At 34.9% G+C, this 23,855-nt stretch overlaps 3 protein-coding genes across 3 annotated transcripts; 2 read left to right on the forward strand and 1 right to left on the reverse strand.

Annotated features, from left to right (window-relative positions):
• The first annotated feature begins 5,636 nt into the window (after positions 1-5,636).
• On the forward strand, positions 5,637-6,641 carry LOC112018936 (major allergen Pru av 1). Its single transcript, XM_024051472.2, has 2 exons — positions 5,637-5,921; positions 6,125-6,641. Exons 1-2 carry the CDS (start codon positions 5,738-5,740, stop codon positions 6,421-6,423), a joined length of 483 nt encoding a protein of 160 aa, XP_023907240.2. The 5' UTR covers positions 5,637-5,737; the 3' UTR covers positions 6,424-6,641.
• A 3,141-nt stretch (positions 6,642-9,782) lies between these two features.
• On the reverse strand, positions 9,783-12,413 carry LOC112018933 (uncharacterized). The gene has a single exon (XM_024051469.2). It carries the CDS (start codon positions 12,411-12,413, stop codon positions 9,783-9,785), a length of 2,631 nt encoding a protein of 876 aa, XP_023907237.2.
• Positions 12,414-17,099: 4,686 nt separating this feature from the next.
• Positions 17,100-22,959, forward strand: LOC112018937 (major strawberry allergen Fra a 1.06). The gene is made up of 2 exons (XM_024051473.2): positions 17,100-17,694; positions 22,670-22,959. The coding sequence occupies exons 1-2, from the start codon at positions 17,508-17,510 to the stop codon at positions 22,957-22,959; spliced, it is 477 nt and encodes a 158-aa protein (XP_023907241.2). The 5' UTR covers positions 17,100-17,507.
• Positions 22,960-23,855: the final 896 nt, after the last annotated feature.

Here is a 23,855-nt window from a genome sequence, read left to right on the forward strand (position 1 = left end):
CACACACACACACACACACATTTATGTATATATCATATTCTATATAATAAAATTTAGGTTTAGAAGTCGTAGTTGTACCAAGTAGCTGCATTAAATTGCATAAATTATTTTTAGAATTTTTAAAAAATTAATATAATTTTTTGTACTTATCTTATTCTCCTAGAATTTCTAAATTGATAAAAATCTTAATTTGATTACAATCAAAACTCTTCATCTAATCCTTTTATTATTATAATTTATAGGTTGATAAAAATTTTTAATTTGATTACAATTCAAACTTTTCGTCTAATCATTTTTTTTATTTAAATTATATTACTACGTGTAAAAAAAAAACACGTAAAAAAAAATCAACAATCTTCATCTATTCCTTTTTTCTTTTAATTTAAATTATATTACTTTGTGTAAATAAATAAATAAATAAATAAAAATAAAAAAACACAACAACATAATACCTGTTTTGGCAACAAAGCTAAATAGATAGGCCTAAGAAATGTTTAGTAATAATAATTTTATTAGTAACTTTTTATTAACATGATTAAAAAAAAAATTGAATAGAGAGATAATTTATTAACGTGATTTAAACTCTACTAAAACTTTTTTAAGGGATTGGTTTAAAAAATTTCAAAGTAATTTTCTAATTATTAACTACTATGCGCTAATTTCTAACTACCAAAACCATAATTGAAATATTAATCTGTATGAGATACCACTTCCAAATATTAATATCTTAGCTATTATATATTAACGCTGACTTTTTTTTTCTTTTTTCTTTTTTTAATAAAAGAAGAGTTTTCTCCCTCCTTGCAAAACAAAGGGATTATAACAAGAATTAGCTAGACAAGGGTAAGACTACACCACATCTTTTCTACAATAAATGTTAAATTCAGATCATTTTTCATGCATATACACACGCTATACAAAGGAATTATAACAAGAATTAGTTAGATAGGGGTAAGACTCCACCACCTCTTTTCTACAATAAATATTAAATTCAGATCATTTTTCATGCATATACACACACATGTAGCGTGCAACGCACAACTTAAACTTTAAGTTTAAACTTAAACTTGTAGGGTGAAACTCACTCAAGTTTCAATGCCTTCTTCCATGCTTTCAAGGACAAAAATTAAGTTCTCATGTGAGTCTCTCTCTACTTCAATTTTTTAAATGTTTAATAATTTAGATTATTCTTAATTATTGAATTGAGGTTTCACTTAAACATGATCTCAATTATTGTTTTGGATAGTTTTTAACTATTAAATTCAAGGGTTTTCCATTTAAATATATGTGATTAATTGAGCCTTAAAGTTCAATGTATTATTGAAAATCATTTTATTATATATTTTTAGGTACGTCTACCCTCTTCCATTCAATTATATATATATATATATATATATGCATTTTATGATACTTTAGTTTCACACAACATGCATTCATTATGTAACTTAAAAGTAAAATATTCATTTNTAAAAAAAAAAAGCAACGTATTCAACAGCAAAATCTTCCACTTCACATGTGACTTTTTTTTTTTTTTTTTTTAAGACAATTATTGTTCATACCGATTTACCAAAAATGTTTTTGGATAAAGTTTAAAAAAAAAAATGTAAAAAAGGTAATAAATATTTGAGTTTAAAATAAACACCTTCTCTTTCTTCTAAAAAAAGAAAGTATCTATATATAATAAATGTTTGTTCTTCTAAAAAAAAACGTTTGTTTTTTTTTCTTTTTTTCTTTTTTGGTTATAAAAGAAAAGTTTCCTTTTTTCAATTAAAAAAAATGTTTTCTTTTTTCTCTCTACTCATATGACTTTTTTAAATCCACTTTTTAACAAACAAATTGATTAGAAATCTTATTTCTAATAGGATTTAAATTTTACATAAAATGAAACTCTACCATATATATATATATATATATCCTTTTTGAAGTAAAGTTTATTAAAATATGTGAATGCCTAAATCCCATGACAAGTATGCATTCTTTTTTCATTATTATTTTTTCATTTTGTTTAAACTATTTTACTTTAAGTTCAAAAAAATTAATAAAAACTTCTCACATACATTTTAACCCAATTCTTTATATTAAACTTTTGTACTCATTTATTCGCTTCTACAACAATTGGTTTAGGTTTTAGTTACATACTCACACTTTCATCTCTCAAAGTGATAGAAAAAACAAACATGTTTATTCTTTATTCTTTCTCTAAATTAACTTAATTTATAATTTGTCTTAATTTCTTAATTTTAAATTATGAATAATTTTGATTATATTCTTTATATTGAATGTAAATTGTTGTTTATAGGTTTTTGGTTGTGTTATATTCTTCGGAAAAAAAAAAAGAAAAAAAAAGAGTTTATATAAATTTGGCAACAAAGCTAAATAGATAGGCCTAAGAAATGTTTAGTAATAATAGTTTTATTAGTAACTTTTTATTAACATGATTAAAAAAAAAATTGAATAGAGAGATAATTTATTAACGTGATTTAAACTCTACTAAAACTTTTTTAAGGGATTGGTTTAAAAAATTTCAAAGTAATTTTCTAATTATTAACTACTATGCGCTAATTTCTAACTACCAAAAGCCATAATTGAAATATTAATCTGTATGAGATACCACTTCCAAATATTAATATCTTAGCTATTATATATTAACGCTGACTTTTTTTTTCTTTTTTCTTTTTTAATAAAAGAAGAGTTTTCTCCCTCCTTGCAAAACAAAGGGATTATAACAAGAATTAGCTAGACAAGGGTAAGACTACACCACATCTTTTCTACAATAAATGTTAAATTCAGATCATTTTTCATGCATATACACACGCTATACAAAGGAATTATAACAAGAATTAGTTAGATAGGGGTAAGACTCCACCACCTCTTTTCTACAATAAATATTAAATTCAGATCATTTTTCATGCATATACACACACATGTAGCGTGCAACGCACAACTTAAACTTTAAGTTTAAACTTAAACTTGTAGGGTGAAACTCACTCAAGTTTCAATGCCTTCTTCCATGCTTTCAAGGACAAAAATTAAGTTCTCATGTGAGTCTCTCTCTACTTCAATTTTTTAAATGTTTAATAATTTAGATTATTCTTAATTATTGAATTGAGGTTTCACTTAAACATGATCTCAATTATTGTTTTGGATAGTTTTTAACTATTAAATTCAAGGGTTTTCCATTTAAATATATGTGATTAATTGAGCCTTAAAGTTCAATGTATTATTGAAAATCATTTTATTATATATTTTTAGGTACGTCTACCCTCTTCCATTCAATTATATATATATATATATATATATGCATTTTTGTAACTTAAAAGTAAAATATTCATTTATTTTTATTATTTATTTTAAATAAATTTATAAAAAAATTATTTACATATAAATTTTGATTAAGCTGCATATATTATTATTATTATTATTATTATTATTATACATTTATGTCGATTTCAATGCCGTATAGATTGACAAGTATGACAGTGTGATGTTTCAAGAATGATGGAGATGATGCATTATAAATGAATGAGGAAGTTTAAACTTTTAAGATATAAAATATTTATTGTAAAGTAGCCTAATATGATTGGGGTATAATAAAAATGGTATTAGCAACATCTCTTAGACAATATTATTACAATCACAATTCTTCTTTAATAATATTACAATTACAATTGATTACCTTGATAAATTGAGAAAAAACAAATTATATTTTATCACCCTAAACTATATCCTAAATTATACTTTGCACCATAAACTTTTCAAATGCACATTTTGTACTTTAAATTATGACTCTTATTACATTTTACACTCTGACATTAATAGCAAATTTAACGTTAGGGTACAAAGTATAACAAATGTCATAGTTTATAGTGCAAAATGTATACATTCAAAAAGTGTAAAATGCAAAGTGTAATTTAGAGTATAGTTTAAGACCGTAAAGTGTAATTCTAAAAAAATTTATATATATTATGAAACATAGTATTACTTTAAATGAATTATGAAAAAAATATTATAAAAATATTCTTATGGGTTTTTGTGACGCATATTGTTGTCATTTTCAAATTGATTTCAATAAAATACAGATTTGACAAATGTGATGTGTCAAATTAGTATTTTATTATCAATACAATACTTGGCTCTAAATGAGTTCATTGCTTTGGCAAACTAGGATCCTGTGAAGAAAAACTATTACCTTCACAATCCACACTCCTCTTATACATCATTAGTATAAAATTTGTACATCAAATATCTACATTTTTTTAACATCCATATTTTTCACAAGGTGTGCCGTGTGCATAGAGAATAGATAATTCTGCTTGAAACACTCTTGGACCTTGGTCCTTCACTAATGTATGAGCAAACACCAATATTTACCTATTTAGAATTTTAGATTGATGACATGGTCAATGAATCCTGTCTTCAATCGTAAGACCACCTATGCTTTCGTATTCCAGGTGCTCCATTGATAACTCCTCCACGATTATCACAAGACTTATGGTACAACTAGTTTTTCTCCAAACTACACCAAAAATAAATTTAGAAATTAAAAAAATAATAATAATAATAAAAAATTCACAAGTTTTTTATAACCGTTGACGTGATCCGCTGTCATTGATACGTAATAAAGATAAACAATGTTAATAATAGACTCATGCGAAATAAATACTAAAATTTCACATGGTTTTGACTATATATATAAATTATTATTGAAACTTTCATGCCAGGTAACCAGGGGCGGAGTCAGGGGGGGTCGAGGGGGGCACTTGCCCCCTCTGACTCCACCCAAAATAAGTTCATAGTAACATCCTGCAGAAGTGAGCAAACACTCTATTAAATGCTTAACCTGTTTGCCCCCTCTGATATAAAGAAAAAAACATAATGCAGTCCCTAAAATAGCTCTGTTACCGAAAAAGAAAAGCTAAAAACACTGTTAAAACATACTACATCATTTTGGTTTTAAAAAGAAACTTTTATCAAGTCCCAGATTCAAGCATGTCACTACCATTCTTGGAACGTTTATCCCAACTTTCTTTTCTTTTTTATTTCATAAATTTTCAATTGATGGTAGGTCTTATATTTTAATATTTTATACAAAATAATTATTAAAAAAAAAAAAAAACTAACTAATGTCCTTGTACTTTAGTTTCAGACCCTAACCTCCACTATCTTCTCTCTCCTCCCTCTCTCAGACATTTCAATTTTAAACTCTAGGTCTAGGTTTCTACTACAAACCCAAATTTAAATACTTTGAAGAATAAAGAACAAAAAAAATTGAATTGTAGATATTATTTAAAAGCAATCAAAGCAATAGACGTGTATACAACATTAGGTATCTAAATTTTTAGGAATCAAATTAGATATCTAAATTTTATGTAATTAGATTAATCTCTTACTTTAATTGTTTGTAACTATAAATTGGTTATTTTTGTTTTGATATGAAATATATATTTGTACTTAATTGAAATTATGGAAAATCCTGAGTATAATAATGAGTCCAAATCAAGTTCTAAACGAATTCTCATACAATTGTTTTTGTTTTTGCCTTTGTAAAAATAGTCTTTAAATATTGCCCCTCTGAATTGAAATCCTGACTCCGCCACTGCAGGTAACCTTGAGCCTCCTCCTCACTCTATAAAAGCTACCCTCTACTCCATTAGTACTGACATCTTCAAAGCTCATCAAAACGCTCCTTATAGTTCACATTTTTCTTTGTTTACTTTCAAAACTCTTTGAAGTCATCATGGGTGTCATCACTCATGAATCTCAGGGAACTTCAGTTATCCCCCCAGCCAGGCTTTTCAAGGCCTTTTTCCTTGATGGTGACAACCTCATCCCAAAGGCTGTACCACAGGCCATTAAGTCCATTGAAATAATTGAAGGAAATGGAGGACCTGGAACCATCAGGAAGATTACCTTTGGCGAAGGTCAGCTTCAATATTAATATCTGAGATACAAGATGGTATTTAAAAGTAAATTTGAGTGAAATATACAAAGAAAATTAATATATGTAACCAGAAGATGTAAACGAGTCCAAAACTACAAACAAGATATTAGATTTTTTTTTTTTTTTTTGGGTTTCTTGACATGATAGTAAAGAAGTAACAAATCTTGTCTATATTTTTTGCAGGCAGCAAATATAAATATGCAAAGCACAGGATTGATGTGATGGACCCTGAACACTTTACATGTTGCTATAGTGTGATTGAAGGTGATGGTTTGTCTGACAAGCTAGAGAGTATTTCTACTGAGACCAAGATTGTGGCAAACCCTGATGGAGGATCCATCGTGAAGAGGACCAGCACGTACCAGACAAAGGGTGACTTTCAGCTCTCGGAGGAGCAATTCCAGGCTGGTAAAGAAAGGGCCTCTATGCTTTTCAAGGCTGTCGAGGCCTACCTCGTGGCACATCCTGATCTCTACAACTAAACCTTGTGTTTATTTATGTTCGTGTGTCCCATTGGCAGTTCAGGTTGCGGCCTTTTCTTTTTCTATTTGTGTCTAGTCAAAATTTGTTCTTTGGCTGGCTAATTAAGAAGTTTGTGGTGGTCATTATATGCTACCTTATGAAGTTCTCAAGTTGAAAAATTGGGAAGTGAATAATGTGTAATTTTTTCAATAAATATACATAATGAGAATGAATCATTGTATTGCTTACAAATTGTGAGTGTATTTTTTCCTCAAAAAAATTTTTTTTGAGTGCATTTATTTCTCTTGGGAAATCCAAACAAAAAATTTAATTTTCAAGTTTTGAACAATTTAAACATCTTTGACATTTAGGAGCAGAGGTCTGCTTTGCAGCTCAAAATAATAATACATAAATCATGATTTCCAAGCTATTAGATATGAAACTTGTTGGCCCAAGAAGTATCCGTTAATAATGATTTCCACACTATTGATCACTAAAATAAGTACTCAAATATTTGGAAGGTCAAGTCATGGTGGTACAAATAAGTTACTAACAGATTGGGAGGGATCAGCATTTTCTTATAATATGCCAGGACTTTAGATCAACTTTTATTAAAGTTTTTCCTCCCCAAAAAAAAACCTTGTATTAAAGTTCAAAATATGAAACTGCTGGCTTCTACAAATATTGCCAGGTTTCATCCCTATCCCAAAGAGAAGAAAAGTCCCTGTAGAGTAAAGGAAAAAGCAATGCAACTGATCAATTTCTCCACTACTCCTTAAAATCTAATGCAACATGCACTCAACCATGAAATGTTCCTATCAATGATGTGATTCTAGAACTCTAATTATCGCAAAGGGAGAAACTACACATGTTTACATCAAAAGAGTTCCAAATTGACATGATTTTTTTAGTTGTGAAATCATGTGTATCATCATGTTCACCTTCACAAATTTGAGGTTCAAAACATACTGTTAATGTTGAATATCATAAGCCAATGGTCTTATCACTTAACCAAAAAAGAAAGAGGCAAAATACCATCAATTATACTTGACAAAATAGTACCCAAAAAAATCCCTTCAATTTTGTAAATGAAATAATGTGATAGGATCCTGATAATGATTAACTGAATTCGAGGAACAGTCAGCCTCCAAAAGATAGAGAGAAAAGGGGAATAATGAGAAAGGGGAAACAGAGTATAGAAAACCAAAGGAAATGACTTATTTCATATATCTCAAACAATACCGTTCAGTCTCTTTATATACTGAATCATTTGTAGTAACTAATTCCCTAATGCTTGATTACAATGCACTAATCAATGATTAACGATAAATGAGCAACTAACAGTATATGGTAACTGTGTAACTGTCTAACTACATCAGCAACTCTTGCCAATCACAGCAGCAAGTCACGCACCCCTCAGTGCACCTCAAGACCAAACTTCAGTCACGTGCCTCCCTATTCAGCCTTCACGTGCCTCCATATGCAGCCTTGTATCAATACTTCCCCCCTTAAAGCACCTTGCCCACAAGGTGAGGAAATTTCTGCTGGAGCTGATATAAATCTTCCCAAGTAGCATCATCAGTAGTACAGCCTTGCCATTTGATTAAAACCTGAGTGATGGTCCTGCTTCTCAGCTGAATTGACCTGCTCTTCAAGACTGCCTCAGGTTCAAGCACAGGAATACCTTCAGGTGAGACAGAGGGCAATTGAGAAATAGGAGTGATATGCTGTCCTATCTTAGCCTTAAGATAGGAGACATGGAAAACAGGGTGAATTAAGGACTCAGCTGGTAAGGCCAGCTTGTAAGCTACTTCCCCAACCTTGTGCACCACTTGGAAGGGCCCATAAAACTTTGGAGAAAGCTTACCAAGAGTAGTAGGCTTCAAAGACCTCTACCTGTGAGGTTGCAATCTCAAATAAACCCAATCACCTTCTGAAAAACTCCTCTCTACCCGATGCTTATCAGCTTGAATCTTCATTCTCTCTTGAGCCAGTAATAAGTTTTGTTTAAGTAAGGATATGACCTGCTGCCTACTTTGCAAATGATCATCCACAGCTTCTACCAAGGTGGTGCTAGGAATGTAATCTAATATCCATATAATGCTTCAAAGGGAGTCATTTTGGTTGAGGAATGGAAGTTGGTGTTAAACCAGAACTCAGCCAAGGGCAGCCACTCTACCCAAGCAATAGGTTTAGATGCTGCAAAGGCTCTCAAATACTGCTCTAGGCTTCTATTGACCACTTCAGTTTGGCCCTTTGTTTGGGGATGGTAAGCTGATGACATAGCTAAGTCTACCCCTTGAATCTTCATTATTTCCTTCCAAAAACGAGAAGTAAAGATGGGATCCCTGTCACTTACTACAGAAGCAGGCATACCATGAAGTTTAAACACAAATTGCATGTAAACAGAAGCAACCTTGGATGCAGTGTAATGGTGGGATAAAGCAATGAAGTGAACATACTTAGTCAACCTATCCACCACCATAAGTATTACAGACTTCAATTGAGATTTAGGCAATCCCTCAATGAAATCCATACTCACAGATAACCATGGCTTGGAAGGAATAGGTAGAGGTTGGAGTAAACCAGCTGGCTTACAATTCTCATGCTTAACCCTTTGACACACATCACACTCCTTGATATATTGCTTTAAGTCCTTCTTCATACCGGGCCAATAAAAATCTTGTTTAACCCTGTGTAAGGTCTTCACATATCCTGAATGACCACCCAAGGGCCCATTGTGAACATGGTGCAAAATGGATGAATTTAAAGAACTATTAGAACCCAAATGGATCTTGCCTTTAAAGAACAACAACCCATCCACTAAAGAAAAACCTTTAGGTGGATTACCACTCTCCTTAAATGTAGACAAGATAGCTTGAATGGTTGAATCTGTCTCATAATTTGCCTTCAGCTCAGCCACCCAGGTTGGAGTAGGAAATGAAATTATATATAAGGTACCAGATAAAGAAGGTAATGCAGCAACAGCCTTGTCCAACCCTTCATCAGTTTGATCAGCACCCATCAAATTTAAAATAGCAGTACCTTCAAGTACATTTTGACAGTTGTGAACCTCATGCTCAAACCCCTCTCCTCATCTAGACAAACCATCTGCTACTACATTCTCAGAACCCTTCTTATATTCAACCACAAATGCATATCCCAACAATTTGGACAGTCATTTCTGTTGAAGTGGAGTACCAATCCTCTGATGCAGCAAATACTTGAGACTTTGTTGATCTGTTTTGATGATAAAAGGTCTCCCCACAAGATAAGGCCTCCATTTCTTTACTGTAGAAATTAAGGCAAGAAATTCCTTTTCATAAATAGACATTGCTAGAGCACTGCCCTTAAGGACTTGACTGTGAAAGGCAATGGGTTAGTGCTCCTGCATTAAAACAGCACCAATGCCACTGCCAGAAGCATCACACTCGACTGTGAAAATCTTAGTAAAATCAAGTACGGCCAAAATAGGTGGGCTAGATATAGCTAATTTCAACTGATTAAAGGCTACTTCAGCTTCAGCACCCCAAGAAAAAGAATTCTTCCTCGAAAGGGCAGTCAATGGAGCTGCAATATGACCATAACCCTTGGCAAATTTTCTGTAATAACCAGTTAGGCCTAGAAACCCTCTCAATGACTTCACTTTCTTAGGCACAGGCCATTCTTGCATAGCTAAGATTTTCTTGGGGTCAGTTTTTACACCTTCCCCAGAAATGATATGACCTAAGTATTCCACCTCCAAGCAAGCAAACATACACTTAGACATCTTAGCATACAATTGGTTTGCAGCCAACACTCCTAAAACAATTCTGAGATGTTCAATATGGTCAGGCATGTTTCTGCTATAAACCAGAATATCATCAAAGAAAACCAATATAAACCTCCTAAGGAAAGGCTTGAAAACTTGGTTCATTAAGGATTGAAAGGTGGAAGGGGCATTTGTCAACCTAAAGGGCATGACAAGGAATTCATAGTGTCCTTCATGAGTTCTAAAAGCTGTTTTTGGAATATCTTCCTTCCTCATCCTGATTTGGTGGTATCCAGACCTCAAGTCTAGCTTAGAAAAAATGCAGGCTCTATGTAATTCATCTAAAAGTTCATCTATAATAGGGATAGGGTATTTATCTTTAATAGTGGCTTGGTTTAATGCTCTATAATCTATACACATACGCCATGAGCCATCAGATTTTCTAACCAACAAAACAGGTGATGCAAAAGGACTTTGACTATTCTGAATAAATCCTACTTCCAACAAATCCTTCACAATTTTCTCAATTTCATTTTTCTGGTAATAGGGATACCTGTATGGTCTTTGACAAATAGGTTGAGTGTCTTCCTTAAGGTTGATTTGGTGTTCATGACCTCTCACGGGTGGTAGGCCCATTGGAGTAGTAAATACACCTTTAAACTCCTGCAACAAAGCTGTGACTTCAGGAGAAAGAGAAGACTGCCTTTCAGTTGTACTACCAGTGGTAATTTGTAAAATTAAACCCCTCCTGGTAGGTTCTTTGAAGAACTGATCCTCATTTTGCACCTCAAAACCCCTTGAAGTATTAAGGCCCTGTAACAGCACCTGTCTACCTCCATGGATGAACCCCATTGAAAGATTCTTGAAATCCCAATTAATAATCCCTAAAGTGCTGAGCCACTGAGTGCCAAAAACCAAATCACAACCTCCTAAAGGTAGCACATGTAATTGAACTAAGAAAACCTTCCCTTGTAAACACACAGGAACATCCTTGCACAAGCCTTGGGTCTTAATAACATCACCATTAGCAACCTTAACCTCCAGAATTTGGGATTTATCCACATGAATATGAAGGACAGAAATTACAGCTGCATCAATGAAATTATGGGTGCTACCAGAATCTACCAAGATTACTAATGAGACAGAATTAACCTTACCATTGACTCTCATTGTTCCTGGGTTAGGACTGCCAACTAAGGCATATAAGGTGATTTCTGGTTCTGCCTCCTCATCTTGTCTTCTCTCCATGCAACCCCCATTGACCAACTCCACAACCAGATCATTGCAGCTAGAATCTGAAGTCACTTCCACCCCTTCTAATAAAAACAAAGTAGCTTGCTTGCACTTATGCCCAGGTGCCCACTTTTCATCACAATTATAACAAAGCCCTCTCTTCTTCCTTTCTTCCATTTGAGCAGTAGTGATCTTCTTAACAGGGATCTTGGTGGTCCTGTTGTCAACTAGGGCAGCCCCCAGCAATGAAGGTCTAGGCACACCAAGTAGTGAAGGTCTAGCTTGATCATGGGTTCCTTTATAACTTCTCTTACAACCCAATAAGTATTCTTCTTGGATTTTAGCCAATCCAAATGCTGCAATGAGAGAGGGAGGATTCAACATTCGAACAGGTAACCTCACCTCATCCTTTAACCCACTCAAGAAGCAACTTAGTTTATGTTGCAGAGACAGACCCTTAATCCGATTAGCCAAAGCTTCAAATTCACCTTTGTATGAAGCCACAATTGTAGTTTGTCTCAACCTAGTTAAAGCTTCCATTGGATCATCATAGGCTGTAGACCCAAACCTGATTAACATTGCTTGAACCAAGGCCTCCCGTGTACTAATTACACCAGCATCTTCTCCTTTTTGAAACCAAACCAAGGCTTCTCCGTCCATATGAAAAGAGGCCATCATCAATTTCTCTGATTCAGGAATCCTATAATACTTGAAGTATTGATTAGCTTTGTAGATCCAAGAAGTTGGTTCCTCACCACAAAATCTGGGAAAATCCAATCTCACGGGTCTGGAAAATCTTGAAACAGATTGTTGATAGTTGCGATCTCCAAGATTGTGCGAATTCCCTTCCACCGCATTCAACTTCTGTAAAATCGTAGCCAATTGTTGACTCATTTCATTCAAGGTACGAGTATGGATGCTAGTAATTGTGTGAATTTCTTGGATTTCCTTGTTGTGGTGATCAGTAATAGCTTTTAATGAAGCTAGGGTTTCGTTGAGAATTGCAGTAGATCGAGTTTTAGCCATGGCAACCCTTGTAATCGCAGGATAAGCCTGCTCTGATACCAATTGATAGGATCCTGATAGTGATTAACTGAATTCGAGGACAGTCAGCCTCTAAAAGATAGAGAGAAAAGGGGAATAATGAGAAAGGGGAAACAGAGTATAGAAAACCAAAGGAAATGACTTATTTCATATATCTCAAACAATACCGTTCAGTCTCTTTATATACTTAATCATTTATAGTAACTAATTCCCTAATGCTTGATTACAATGCACTAATCAATGATTAATGGTAAATGAGCAACTAACGGTATATGGTAACTGTGTAACTGTCTAACTACATCAGCAACTCTTGCCAATCACAGCAGCAAGTCACGCACCCCTCAGTGCACCTCAAGACCAAACTTCAGTCACGTGCCTCCCTATTCAGCCTTCACGTGCCCCCATATTCAGCCTTGTATCATAATGAATGATAATAATTATACTTTGTAACCCACTCAACCTTAGTAGGGGTCTTGACATGTTCTTAGTCGACCAAGTAGAATGCCTTGGCCTCTTTTTATTGATAAATCAAGTAGCAAGATAGTAATGCACTATGTTTATGTATATCGTCAGCTCTATTTATCAACAATATTATTATTATTGGATGGCAAAATCCATTGGGTAATGGGAACCCAACCCTACCCAACCCGATATTTTTGGGTATTGCTTGGTTTTTAATGAGTAGATGATAATTGAGTTAAAATAATAATAATAATAATAATCATAATAAAAGCTGAAAGCTAGAGTATACGTAATTAGGTAGAGGAAGTCATGGACAATATGTCAATACACACTACTAGACTACAAATATTATGCTATGCATTTTATTAAAATAAATATGGTTTATTTTCCATTGCTTAAAGCACTACTCCATTGGACAAAAATGCCTTATGCCCTTTTCAGGCAAATTATATAGCATTATGCCCCCCTTTCCACACTAATTAGGGAAATGCTCCTCTTTTAAAACTCGATTTTTAATAAATCGAGTTAGGCCTTATAGTGACGTTTTTAAAGAGCCTATAGTGACGCTTTAAGGACCTATAGTGACGTTTTTTAACTCAATTTCAATGAAATCGAGTTATAGGCAATGAAATCGACCTATATTGGCCTTTTTTTACCTATAACTTTTATTGAAGTCGAGTTAAAAAATGCCACTATAGGTCCTTAAAACATTATTATAGGCTACTTAAAACATCACTATAGGCCCTAAGAAATTTTTTTTTTTTTTTTTTTTTAACTCGATTTATCAATAATCGAGTTTTAAATGAGGGGGATTTCCCTATTTAGTTTGGCAAGGGGGGCATAATGCTATATAAGTAATGTGTTTAACTTTGATGAAATAATGTAATTAAGTGTGTGTGTGTGTGTGTGTGTGTGTTTTTAATAGTTAGTTTGTTTTTAAGAAAAAATTTTATATTTTATAATTGTAACTTCTTGCGTTTTATAGAGGAAGTTGTAAGGGCAAGATTTGGTTCCTCAGCCCAAAGGACTGAAAGAATTAGGTCCAAAAAGCCCAATACAATGAATTTATAGAGAATGAGTTTGAAAACTAGGTTCTAATGAATCACGCAACAACTATAGTTGGCCCAGATGACAAGAAAGCACAGATAAAATATTTTAATTCAAAGAAAAACGTCCTCGTCTCAATCCGAGAAAATCAGTTCTTGTATATAATTCTTTTGGATTTAGTTACAAGTCTAATTCTTGTTCTTACAGTGTTTTTCCTCTTAATTCTCTGATCTCTTTCCCTTAAGGTCTTCTTTCTATTTTATACTATCTTCCTTCTTTCGTCTCTACCCTCCACATGTAGATTAGATTGCTAGTATTGATCATTGTCTCATCAGCACCTTCCTAAAGTCTTTGGGGAGCAGCTGTAAGGCTGAAAATAACTGTTCAGGTATTACTTCCTCATTAATGCGGTCAGAGAGTTAGCTACAAAGCATTCAATACAATAGTAGCAGCTTTCTCTTAGATATTATATGGCTTTCCTCTATTCTGTGCTTCTAGGATGCTTGTCCTTATCAACAAAACCTCTTGGAATGTTGCCCTAGACGGCAGACCACATCTTTGGACCTCAGCTTTGTTTAGCCAAGGATGCATTCATCCTCAAACTACCTTCTTGGACTCTTTTGACCAAACCTCACATCTCCACTCATTAACATAGACTCCCATAACAGTGTTTACCCATTCTCGGACTACTTTATGTCCTCAAATTAGGCCTCCGGCCCAATATATACATAGACATATATATACTACTGGGCCTATCACCCCTACAGAAGTCATATACCATTTATTAAATATATATATATATATATATAAATTAATAGCAACGTCCTACTTTCGTATATCATTCATTAAAATAAATACATTAATAGCAACTTCTTCTTTTGTACAAAGGAAGTCATGGGCATTGTAAGGAACTAGACTCAAACCCGTGAAATACACAGAGAAGCTATTGAAATGTCACACATAATTTTGTTGTCTCTAATTTATTCAAAATGAGGCATATGCCTAAAAAACAAAGAAAGAGAGATTATTGAATTAATGAAGTTGGATATAGGTAACTGACAATATGCCATAATTTTCATTTTATACAAATTATTAAACTTTGTCATAATTATACATATTAAGTATGCATTACAACCATGTCAAACTATCTAAAGTTGATATATGAAAGATGGAGGAAAGGAGTAAAAGAAAGAAAAAGAAAATTCAATTGGCAAATTAAACATGGCACAATGACTCTGTCGGTCACATGGTACATCTAACCTTGTTTCTCCAAGACAATGGCATTAATGATATAAACCTACCAACTTATAGATCACTCTCTCTTTAATTTTTATGAAGCTTATGGATCACTCCCTATAATAATTATACATATTAATCATACGTTACCACCATGTCAAATATCCAAAGCTTGTATAAAAAAGATTAAGGAATCAAAACTCAGAAAAATCACTTAGCAAGATTCCCACAATGACTGTTGGTCATATGGTACATCTGACCTTCATCCTCTAAGACAATGATATTAATGACACTGTAGTGTTGAATTGGTACATAGATCATCAATTTAAGTTTGAGCATAACATCAAGTTTATGTTATTCCCGGTAACCATTTTTGATATTAAACACTGGCTATACTATACCATATAATCAATATAGATAGAGGAAATAATTCTAAGATAAAACACTGTTTTGGTCCCTACATTTTTGGGTCACAATTAATTTGGTCTTTACATTTTAATAACAGTAAATTTAGTCCATGTTATTTTCAACTTTAAATTAATTTGATCCATTAACTCACTAACAAAAAATACTTACGTGTCACACAGCATGTATAGCTGGCACATTTCCCACCTACACAGCAAATAAAATAATATTAAAAAATCAATTCACAGTTAAGAAATGTCAAGTCAACATCTAAATAAAAAATTAAAGACAAAAACAAAAAATGATTCAAATCCAGTCCGATTTTCTTAGCTTCCAAACAAAGCTTCGCCAAACTCAGATCCCAAACTCAAAAATGCTAGAGACGTAAATCAGTTCCCCCTTTTATCACGAATTACTCCACAATAGCATGGAATTAACAATTAAAATAATCTCATCCTACGCCAATTATACTTATACAGAATTAATCCACAATCAAATTCACCATACCTCACCCCTTTTGCTCTCTCATCATAATCATTTATTCTCTCTCTCTCTCTCTCTCTCTCTCTCATCACGCTATTCAAACTTTTTTCTTCGAAGAAAAATTAAATTTAAAATCCACTCTCAAACATTAGATCTGAACTGACAAAGAAAGATTGATTCTTATTAATACGTTTTGTTGCGGATCGTTAAATTTATTATCCAATTCAAATCTTTGACAAAACATAAGCAATTGTAAAATTTTATGTTTAATTTTTGTAAAAGATTAAACATAAAATTTTAATTCAAATCCAGTCCGATTTTCTTAGCTTCCAAACAAAGCTTCGCCAAACTCAGATCCCAAACTCAAAAATGCTAGAGACGTAAATCAGTTCCCCCTTTTATCACGAATTACTCCACAATAGCATGGAATTAACAATTAAAATAATCTCATCCTACGCCAATTATACTTATACAGAATTAATCCACAATCAAATTCACCATACCTCACCCCTTTTGCTCTCTCATCATAATCATTTATTCTCTCTCTCTCTCTCTCTCTCTCTCTCTCATCACGCTATTCAAACTTTTTTCTTCGAAGAAAAATTAAATTTAAAATCCACTCTCAAACATTAGATCTGAACTGACAAAGAAAGATTGATTCTTATTAATACGTTTTGTTGCGGATCGTTAAATTTATTATCCAATTCAAATCTTTGACAAAACATAAGCAATTGTAAAATTTTATGTTTAATTTTTGTAAAAGACCCTGTGGAGATTGGTGATGAATTTGATTGTGTCTATGAAACTTGAATTCAAGATTTTGAAAAGAAATTCAAAGCGGCCTAAGTTGCCTAACCATTCCAAATCCCCTCCCACCTTCCCTAACCATTCCAAGAACACATCGAACCTAAAACCAGAGAAACACACGAAAAGGTCAAAAAAAAAAAAAAAATTAAAAATTCACCTAGGAAAAAAAGATTTGAAAGGTGAATTTTTTTAAAAAATTTTTTAACCGTTAAAAAATGCCAAGTCCTTTCGTATTCCAGGTGCTACTATCACAAGACCCATGATACAACTAGTTTTTCTCCAAACCAGACCTAAGAAAAATCTAGAAATGTTGAAATTTTCACAATTTTTTAACAACTGTTGATGCAATCCGTTGTGATTGATAGGTAATAAAAATAAATAATTGTAATAATAGACTCATGTGAAATAAAAACAAAAATTTCACATGGTTTTGATAGCATTTGGAACCATTTCTAAACGTGCTTCCATTGTCTATAAATATTATTCGAGCTTTCATGCCAGATAACCTTGAGCCTTCTCCTACTCCTTTAATACGTATACTCACATCTCTCACAACTCACATCTTCAAAGCTCATCAAAACGCTCCTTATAGTTCACATTTTTCCTTTGATCACCACAAAATTCTTTTAAGTCATCATGGGTGTCATCACTCATGAATCGCAGGGAACCTCAGTTATACCCCCAGCTAGGTTTTTCAAGGCCTTTATCCTTGATAATGACAATAACCTCATCCCAAAGGTTCTACCACAGGCCATTAAGTCCACTGAAATAATTGAAGGAGATGGAGGACCTGGAACCATCAAGAAGATTACCCTTGGCGAAGGTCAGCTTCAATATTAATATCAAGATGTAATTTGATGGTATTTAGAAGTACATTTGAGTGAAATATACAAAGAAAATTACCATTACTATATGCGACCGCAAGATGTAAATAAGTCCAAAACTACAAACAAGATATTAGATGATTTTTGTTGTTGTTGTTTTTGTTGTTGTTTCTGAAAGTTTACTTGAGAAAACAGAGTTTTTCAACAATGGCGGAAGAAAGAAAAGAAAAAGAGATTGAGAGATAGAGAGGAAGTGCAGAGAGCTGTGAGAGAATGAATGAAATGAATAGCAACTATTTTCATACAGATACATCTTTACGTGAATATATATATACACAATCTCAAAGATAGATTACTCTAACTGCCTAACCGTAGATCCGTAAAGATTGGGACGGTTACACAAGTGAGTGACACGTCATCAGCTACAAACTCTAACCTCCAGACCGACCTCAATTACCATCACCAACAGCTGGACTTTTCTGCTACTGAACCCTGATATTTTACAAGTCAAAGATAAGGTTAGACACCATCTTTGACCAATAACACAGCCACTTGTCCTGCTCAAGCCGACACCATTTCTTTAATGAGAAATGATATTATATTTGAAACACTAGCCGTTAGATACTTCTTTAATTCTATCTTCATCCCCCCTCAAAACCTTGGGCACCACAGTGAACAAGATTTTGGAATAGAGAATCTGGAAACGATGTGTTGGCAGACTCTTTGTAAAAATGTCTGCAAGCTGATCATATGTAGAGATGTATTTAATCTGAAGATCCTTGCGAAGAACTCGTTCACGAACGAAATGGTAGTCAACCTCGATGTGCTTCGTGCGAGCGTGAAAAACAGGATTGGAAGCAATAGCTAAGGCAGAGACGTTATCGCACCAGATCTTGGGAGGAAGAGCAAGAAAAATGCCCAAATCACGAAGAACCTGACGAATCCAACAAAGTTCAGCAGCAGTGGAAGCTAGAGCACGGTACTCAGATTCAGTGGAGGATCTGGAAACCGTTAGTTGTTTCTTAGCACTCCAAGTGATGGGGTTGGACCCCAGATACACAATAAAGCCAGTAGTGGATCTTCGATCATATGGGTCACCAGCCCAGTCTGAATCGGAAAAGGCAGATAGTGACAAAGGACCAGGCTTAAAAAGAACACCAAAATGTTGTGTACCAACTAAATAACGAAGGATGCGTTTAGCGGCAACAAGATGAACATCTGTGGGGAAGGACATGAATTGACAAACCTGATGCACAACAAAGCTTAAATCTGGCCTGGTGAAGGTGAGATAGTGCAGAGAGCCAACAAGACTACGATAAACATGAGGATCAGGGAGAGCAGAGCCATCATCTGGAACAAGACGAACATTGGGAACACAAGGTGTTTTGGCAGGCTTAGAAGTAAGCATATTATGCTTAGTGAGAAGGTCAGTGATGTATTTAGCTTGATTGATAAAAAGCCCTTGTGGGGAGCGATGAATGTGAAGTCCCAGAAAGTAGTGTAAATCCCCCAAATCCTTTAACTCAAAAGTTTGGCTCAACTGGGCAATAAGAGATTGAATGAACACTGGAGAGTTACCAGTGAGAATGATGTCATCAACGTAAACCAGGAGATACACAAGAACTCCATTATAACGAAGAATAAACAGAGAGGAATCTGCCTGAGAAGATGCAAATCCCATGTGAAGGAGGTGAGTAGAAAACCTCTCAAACCAGGCACGGGGAGCCTGTTTCAGCCCATAGAGAGATTTTTGAAGCTTACAGACATAGTTGGGAAATCTGGGATCAACATAACCAGAAGGCTGGACCATGTGTACAGTTTCTTTGAGATGACCATGGAGGAAAGCATTTCGCACATCAAGCTGCTTTAAGGGCCAATTAAACTGAATAGCAAGGGATAAAATGATCCTCACAGTAGGAGGCTTAATGACAGGGCTAAATGTTTCATCAAAATCCACACCAAATTGTTGATGGAAGCCCTTTGCCACAAGTCTTGCTTTGTAACGACTGATGGAGCCATCACTGTTGCGTTTAAGTTTGTATACCCACTTGCATCCCACAACATTCTGACTGGGATGAGAAGGGACAAGGATCCAAGTATCCTGTCTTTGAAGAGCCTCAAACTCTTCATCCATTGCTGTACACCACTGAGGATATTGGACTGCAATTTTGAAGCTTGGTGGCTCCAATTCTGAGTAGTCAATCTTAGCAGTGAGGGCCTGAATAGCAGTGAAGCCTTTGGGCTTGGAAATACCATTTTTAGACCTAGTGACCATTGGATGAGTGTTGGAAGGAATTAAAGGTAAGGAAGCAAGTGTGGGGTCAGATGTAGGGGTAGGGTCAGGCTCAAATGTAGGATGTGGAGATGGAGGATCACTAGAAGGTATAGGAGTGGATGTAGAGGTGGGCTGAGACTGAATAATGTGAGAATGAAGTAATGTGGCATCTGGAGTAGGCTGAGTAGATGGGACTAGAGGAGGCTGAGTAGAAGTATTAGGAGAAGAATGCCAAGAACCAGAAGATAAAGGAGAAGTCTCAGGATATAAAAATTCAGACTCATTGAATAGAACATGTCTAGTGATGTATATTTTGTGAGTTGTAGGGTCAAGACAAATATAGCCCTTGGAGTGTGTGGGATAGCCAAGAAACAGACATGGTTTAGTGTGTGGTTGAAGTTTGTGAGAGTTGTAAGGGCGAAGCAAGGGAAAACATGTGCAGCCAAAGACCCTAAGGTGACTAATATCAGGTTTAGAGTTGTATAACTTTTCCCAAGGTGACAGATTGTTTAGGATAGGAGTAGAAAGTCTATTTATAATGTGTGTAGCTGTAGAAACAGCATAGGACCAATAGGAAATCGGAAGATGGGAATGGGAAAGTAGAGTAAGTGAACACTCCACAAGGTGTCTGTGTTTCCTTTCTGCCACACCATTCTGTTGTGGTGTGTGTGGACAAGAAAGTTGATGAGTGATACCTTGGGTGGAGCAGGATTCTCCCCGTAGGAATATCCTGGATAAGGAATTTGTGTGCATCAAAAAAACATGAGCAATTATTATGAAGGCAAAGTTTGTGTACAGACAGAAGATTAGATGCAATTCTAGGCACATGTAGGACATTTCTTAGTTGAAATTGATGAAATTTGGTGTGAAGAGAAGAATTACCTATATGGTTAATAGGAAGAGATTGACCATTACCAACTGCTATCTGATCAGGCCCTTTATACTGAGATTGACTTGTCAGATTGTTGAGATTTGCAGTGATATGGTCTGAAGCCCCTGAATCAGTAAGCCATGGATCTGAGTTGCCAAGAATTGCAGTGTTTGATGCTGTTGCCATGGCAGCCAACTTGGTTGGTGGATTCTTGCCTTGATAGGCAAAATCCATTCTGTGATAACAATCTAGGCCTGTATGGCCCATCTTACCACAAATTTGGCATTGTGGACGATCAGGCTTACTAGATTGATTCTGTGAATGATGCTGTGATGAGAAATTGGGATTATAGAAGCCTGAGTTACCACCAAAGTTACTACCAGTGTTGTAGAGACCTAAATTACCACTGTGGTGCCTTGAGGATGAGGTGTGTAATTGTTTGATCTACCACCACCTCTACCTCTGTTAAAATTGTTTCTTCCTCTTCCTCTTGGAAAGCTTTGGTTCAGATACATGTTGGACTGTGAATTTCCTCCATTGCCATTTGGCTTAGAATTAGAAGCATACATTGCAAGGGAATGTGGAACATATTCTGAAACTTCCATCATAGCTTGTTCCTCACTCTGAAGCATGATGGAGAGTTGTTCATAGGAGATAGGATCACTTCTGGTGCGAATAGCAGAGCAAAAGTGTGCAAACTCCTTAGGTAAACCTCTGAGAACTATACAAATCAGCTCCTCATTATCAACGACAACTCCAACTGCAAGAAGCTTATCTCTAGCTATCTTGATCTTTTGTAGGAATCCATTAACAGATTCATTACCTTTCTTCAGGTTTTGTAATTCAAGCTTAAGATTCAGTATATTGGCTCTCGATGTTGATGTGAACCTTCGATCCAAAGTGTTCCACACCTCCTGAGCATTTGTGATCCCAACAACCAGAGAGAACACCTGAGGTGTCAGTGTTGAGTTAATCAAAGAAAGAAGAGCTTTGTCACTTATCCTCCATGTTTGATAGTCTGGATTCACTGTAGTTGTTGGATTGCCCTGTGCATCACGCAAAAAAGGACATGGTGGTGAAATTGAGCCGTCAATGTGCTCAATCAAAGAGTAGGCTTCAAGGATAGTCACCAATTGGTGCTTCCATGGAATATAGTTGCTGTAGTCGAGTTTAATGGACATCAGGTTGGACATGTTAGACAGAAGAAGTAATGGCGATTGAATGGGAGTGATGGTGTTGCTAGTCGAAGAAGAACTGGTTGCAGAGGCAGTTGTGGAAGCCATGGTATTTGGCTCTGATACCATGAAAGTTTACTTGAGAAAACAGAGTTTTTCAACAATGGCGGAAGAAAGAAAAGAAAAAGAGATTGAGAGATAGAGAGGAAGTGCAGAGAGCTGTGAGAGAATGAATGAAATGAATAGCAACTATTTTCATACAGATACATCTTTACGTGAATATATATATACACAATCTCAAAGATAGATTACTCTAACTGCCTAACCGTAGATCCGTAAAGATTGGGACGGTTACACAAGTGAGTGACATGTCATCAGCTACAAACTCTAACCTCCAGACCGACCTCAATTACCATCACCAACAACTAGACTTTTCTGCTACTGAACCCTGATATTTTACAAGTCAAAGATAAGGTTAGACACCATCTTTGACCAATAACACAGCCACTTGTCCTGCTCAAGCCGACACCATTTCTTTAATGAGAAATGATATTATATTTGAAACACTAGCCGTTAGATACTTCTTTAATTCTATCTTCAGTTTCTTGGCATATGATAGTAAAGAAGTAACAAATCTTGTCTATATTTTGCAGGCAGCCAATTCAGGGGAAAAACTTCGGTGCTCGGGAGCAATGCAAAGCATAGGACTGATGTGACTGACCCTGAACACTGTACATTTTGCTTTAGCGTGATTGAAGGTGATGCTTTGTCTGACAAGCTGCAGAGTATTTCTAATGAGACCAAGATTGAGGCAAGCCCTGAAGGAGGATCCATCTTGAAGAGCACCAGCAAGTACCAGACAAAGGGTGACTTTCAGCTCACGGGGGAGCAAATCCAGGCTGGTAAAGGAAAGGTCTCTGAACTAATCAAGGCTAGCTGTTGATGCCTACCTCTTGGCACACCCTAATCTGTACAACTAAACCTTGTGTTTATTAAGGTTGGTGTGTCCCGTTGGCAGTTCAGGTTGCGGCCTTTTCTTTTTCTAATATTTTTGTCTAGTCAAAATTTGTTCTTTGGCTTGCTAATAAAGAAGTTTGCGGTTGTCATTATCTGCTACCTTGTGAAGTTCAAGTTGAAAAATTGGAAAGTGAATAATGTGTTTTTATTTCAATAAAAATATTTAATGAGAATGAATCATCTTTTTTTTTTTTTTTTTTTTTTTTTTTTTTTTTTGAGGAGGAAATCTATAAATTCATTGAAATAAATCGGCTAAATCAGGCTGAAGTATATGAAAAACTTGTGGTGGGGTTTCTTCCATCCACACTAAAAATTCTTAAATATTAAGTGCATATTTGGCCAAACTATGAGCAATGCTATTACAATCTCTCGTTACATGAGAGTATAGTAATTTTTCAAACGAAAAGGAGTAGTATTTAGCATCATTGATCAAAGGTCCGATGGGAGACATGGAGCTCTCTGAATCTGTCAAAGCTTTCACCACCAGCAATGAATCACCTTCCAAAACTGCATTTTTCACTATACCTGTCCTTTGAGAGCTAAACGATCTGTTGGAGTGATGTGGAAGGTTGTCTGAGCCGAACCCGGTTCCTTTGGTCCAAATAGACCACATTATCACAGCTACCAGTCCCACTTCCGTTTGCTGTTGCAGTAGCGAAACTACAAGGTCCTTGAAGTCCAAGAAGCTTGATTGTCTTCTTATATGATCTAGCCCAGATGATGCCCACACCGTGTTCAGCTCTTTACACTCCCATAGGGCGTGCAAAGGTGTTTCATGCTCAGCTTGCACCAGTCGCATAGTGGATCCTCAATAATGGTTCT

This window comes from Quercus suber, unplaced genomic scaffold (assembly GCF_002906115.3).
Source record: "Quercus suber isolate HL8 unplaced genomic scaffold, Cork oak 2.0 scaffold_300, whole genome shotgun sequence".
NCBI classification, from domain to species: domain Eukaryota; kingdom Viridiplantae; phylum Streptophyta; class Magnoliopsida; order Fagales; family Fagaceae; genus Quercus; species Quercus suber.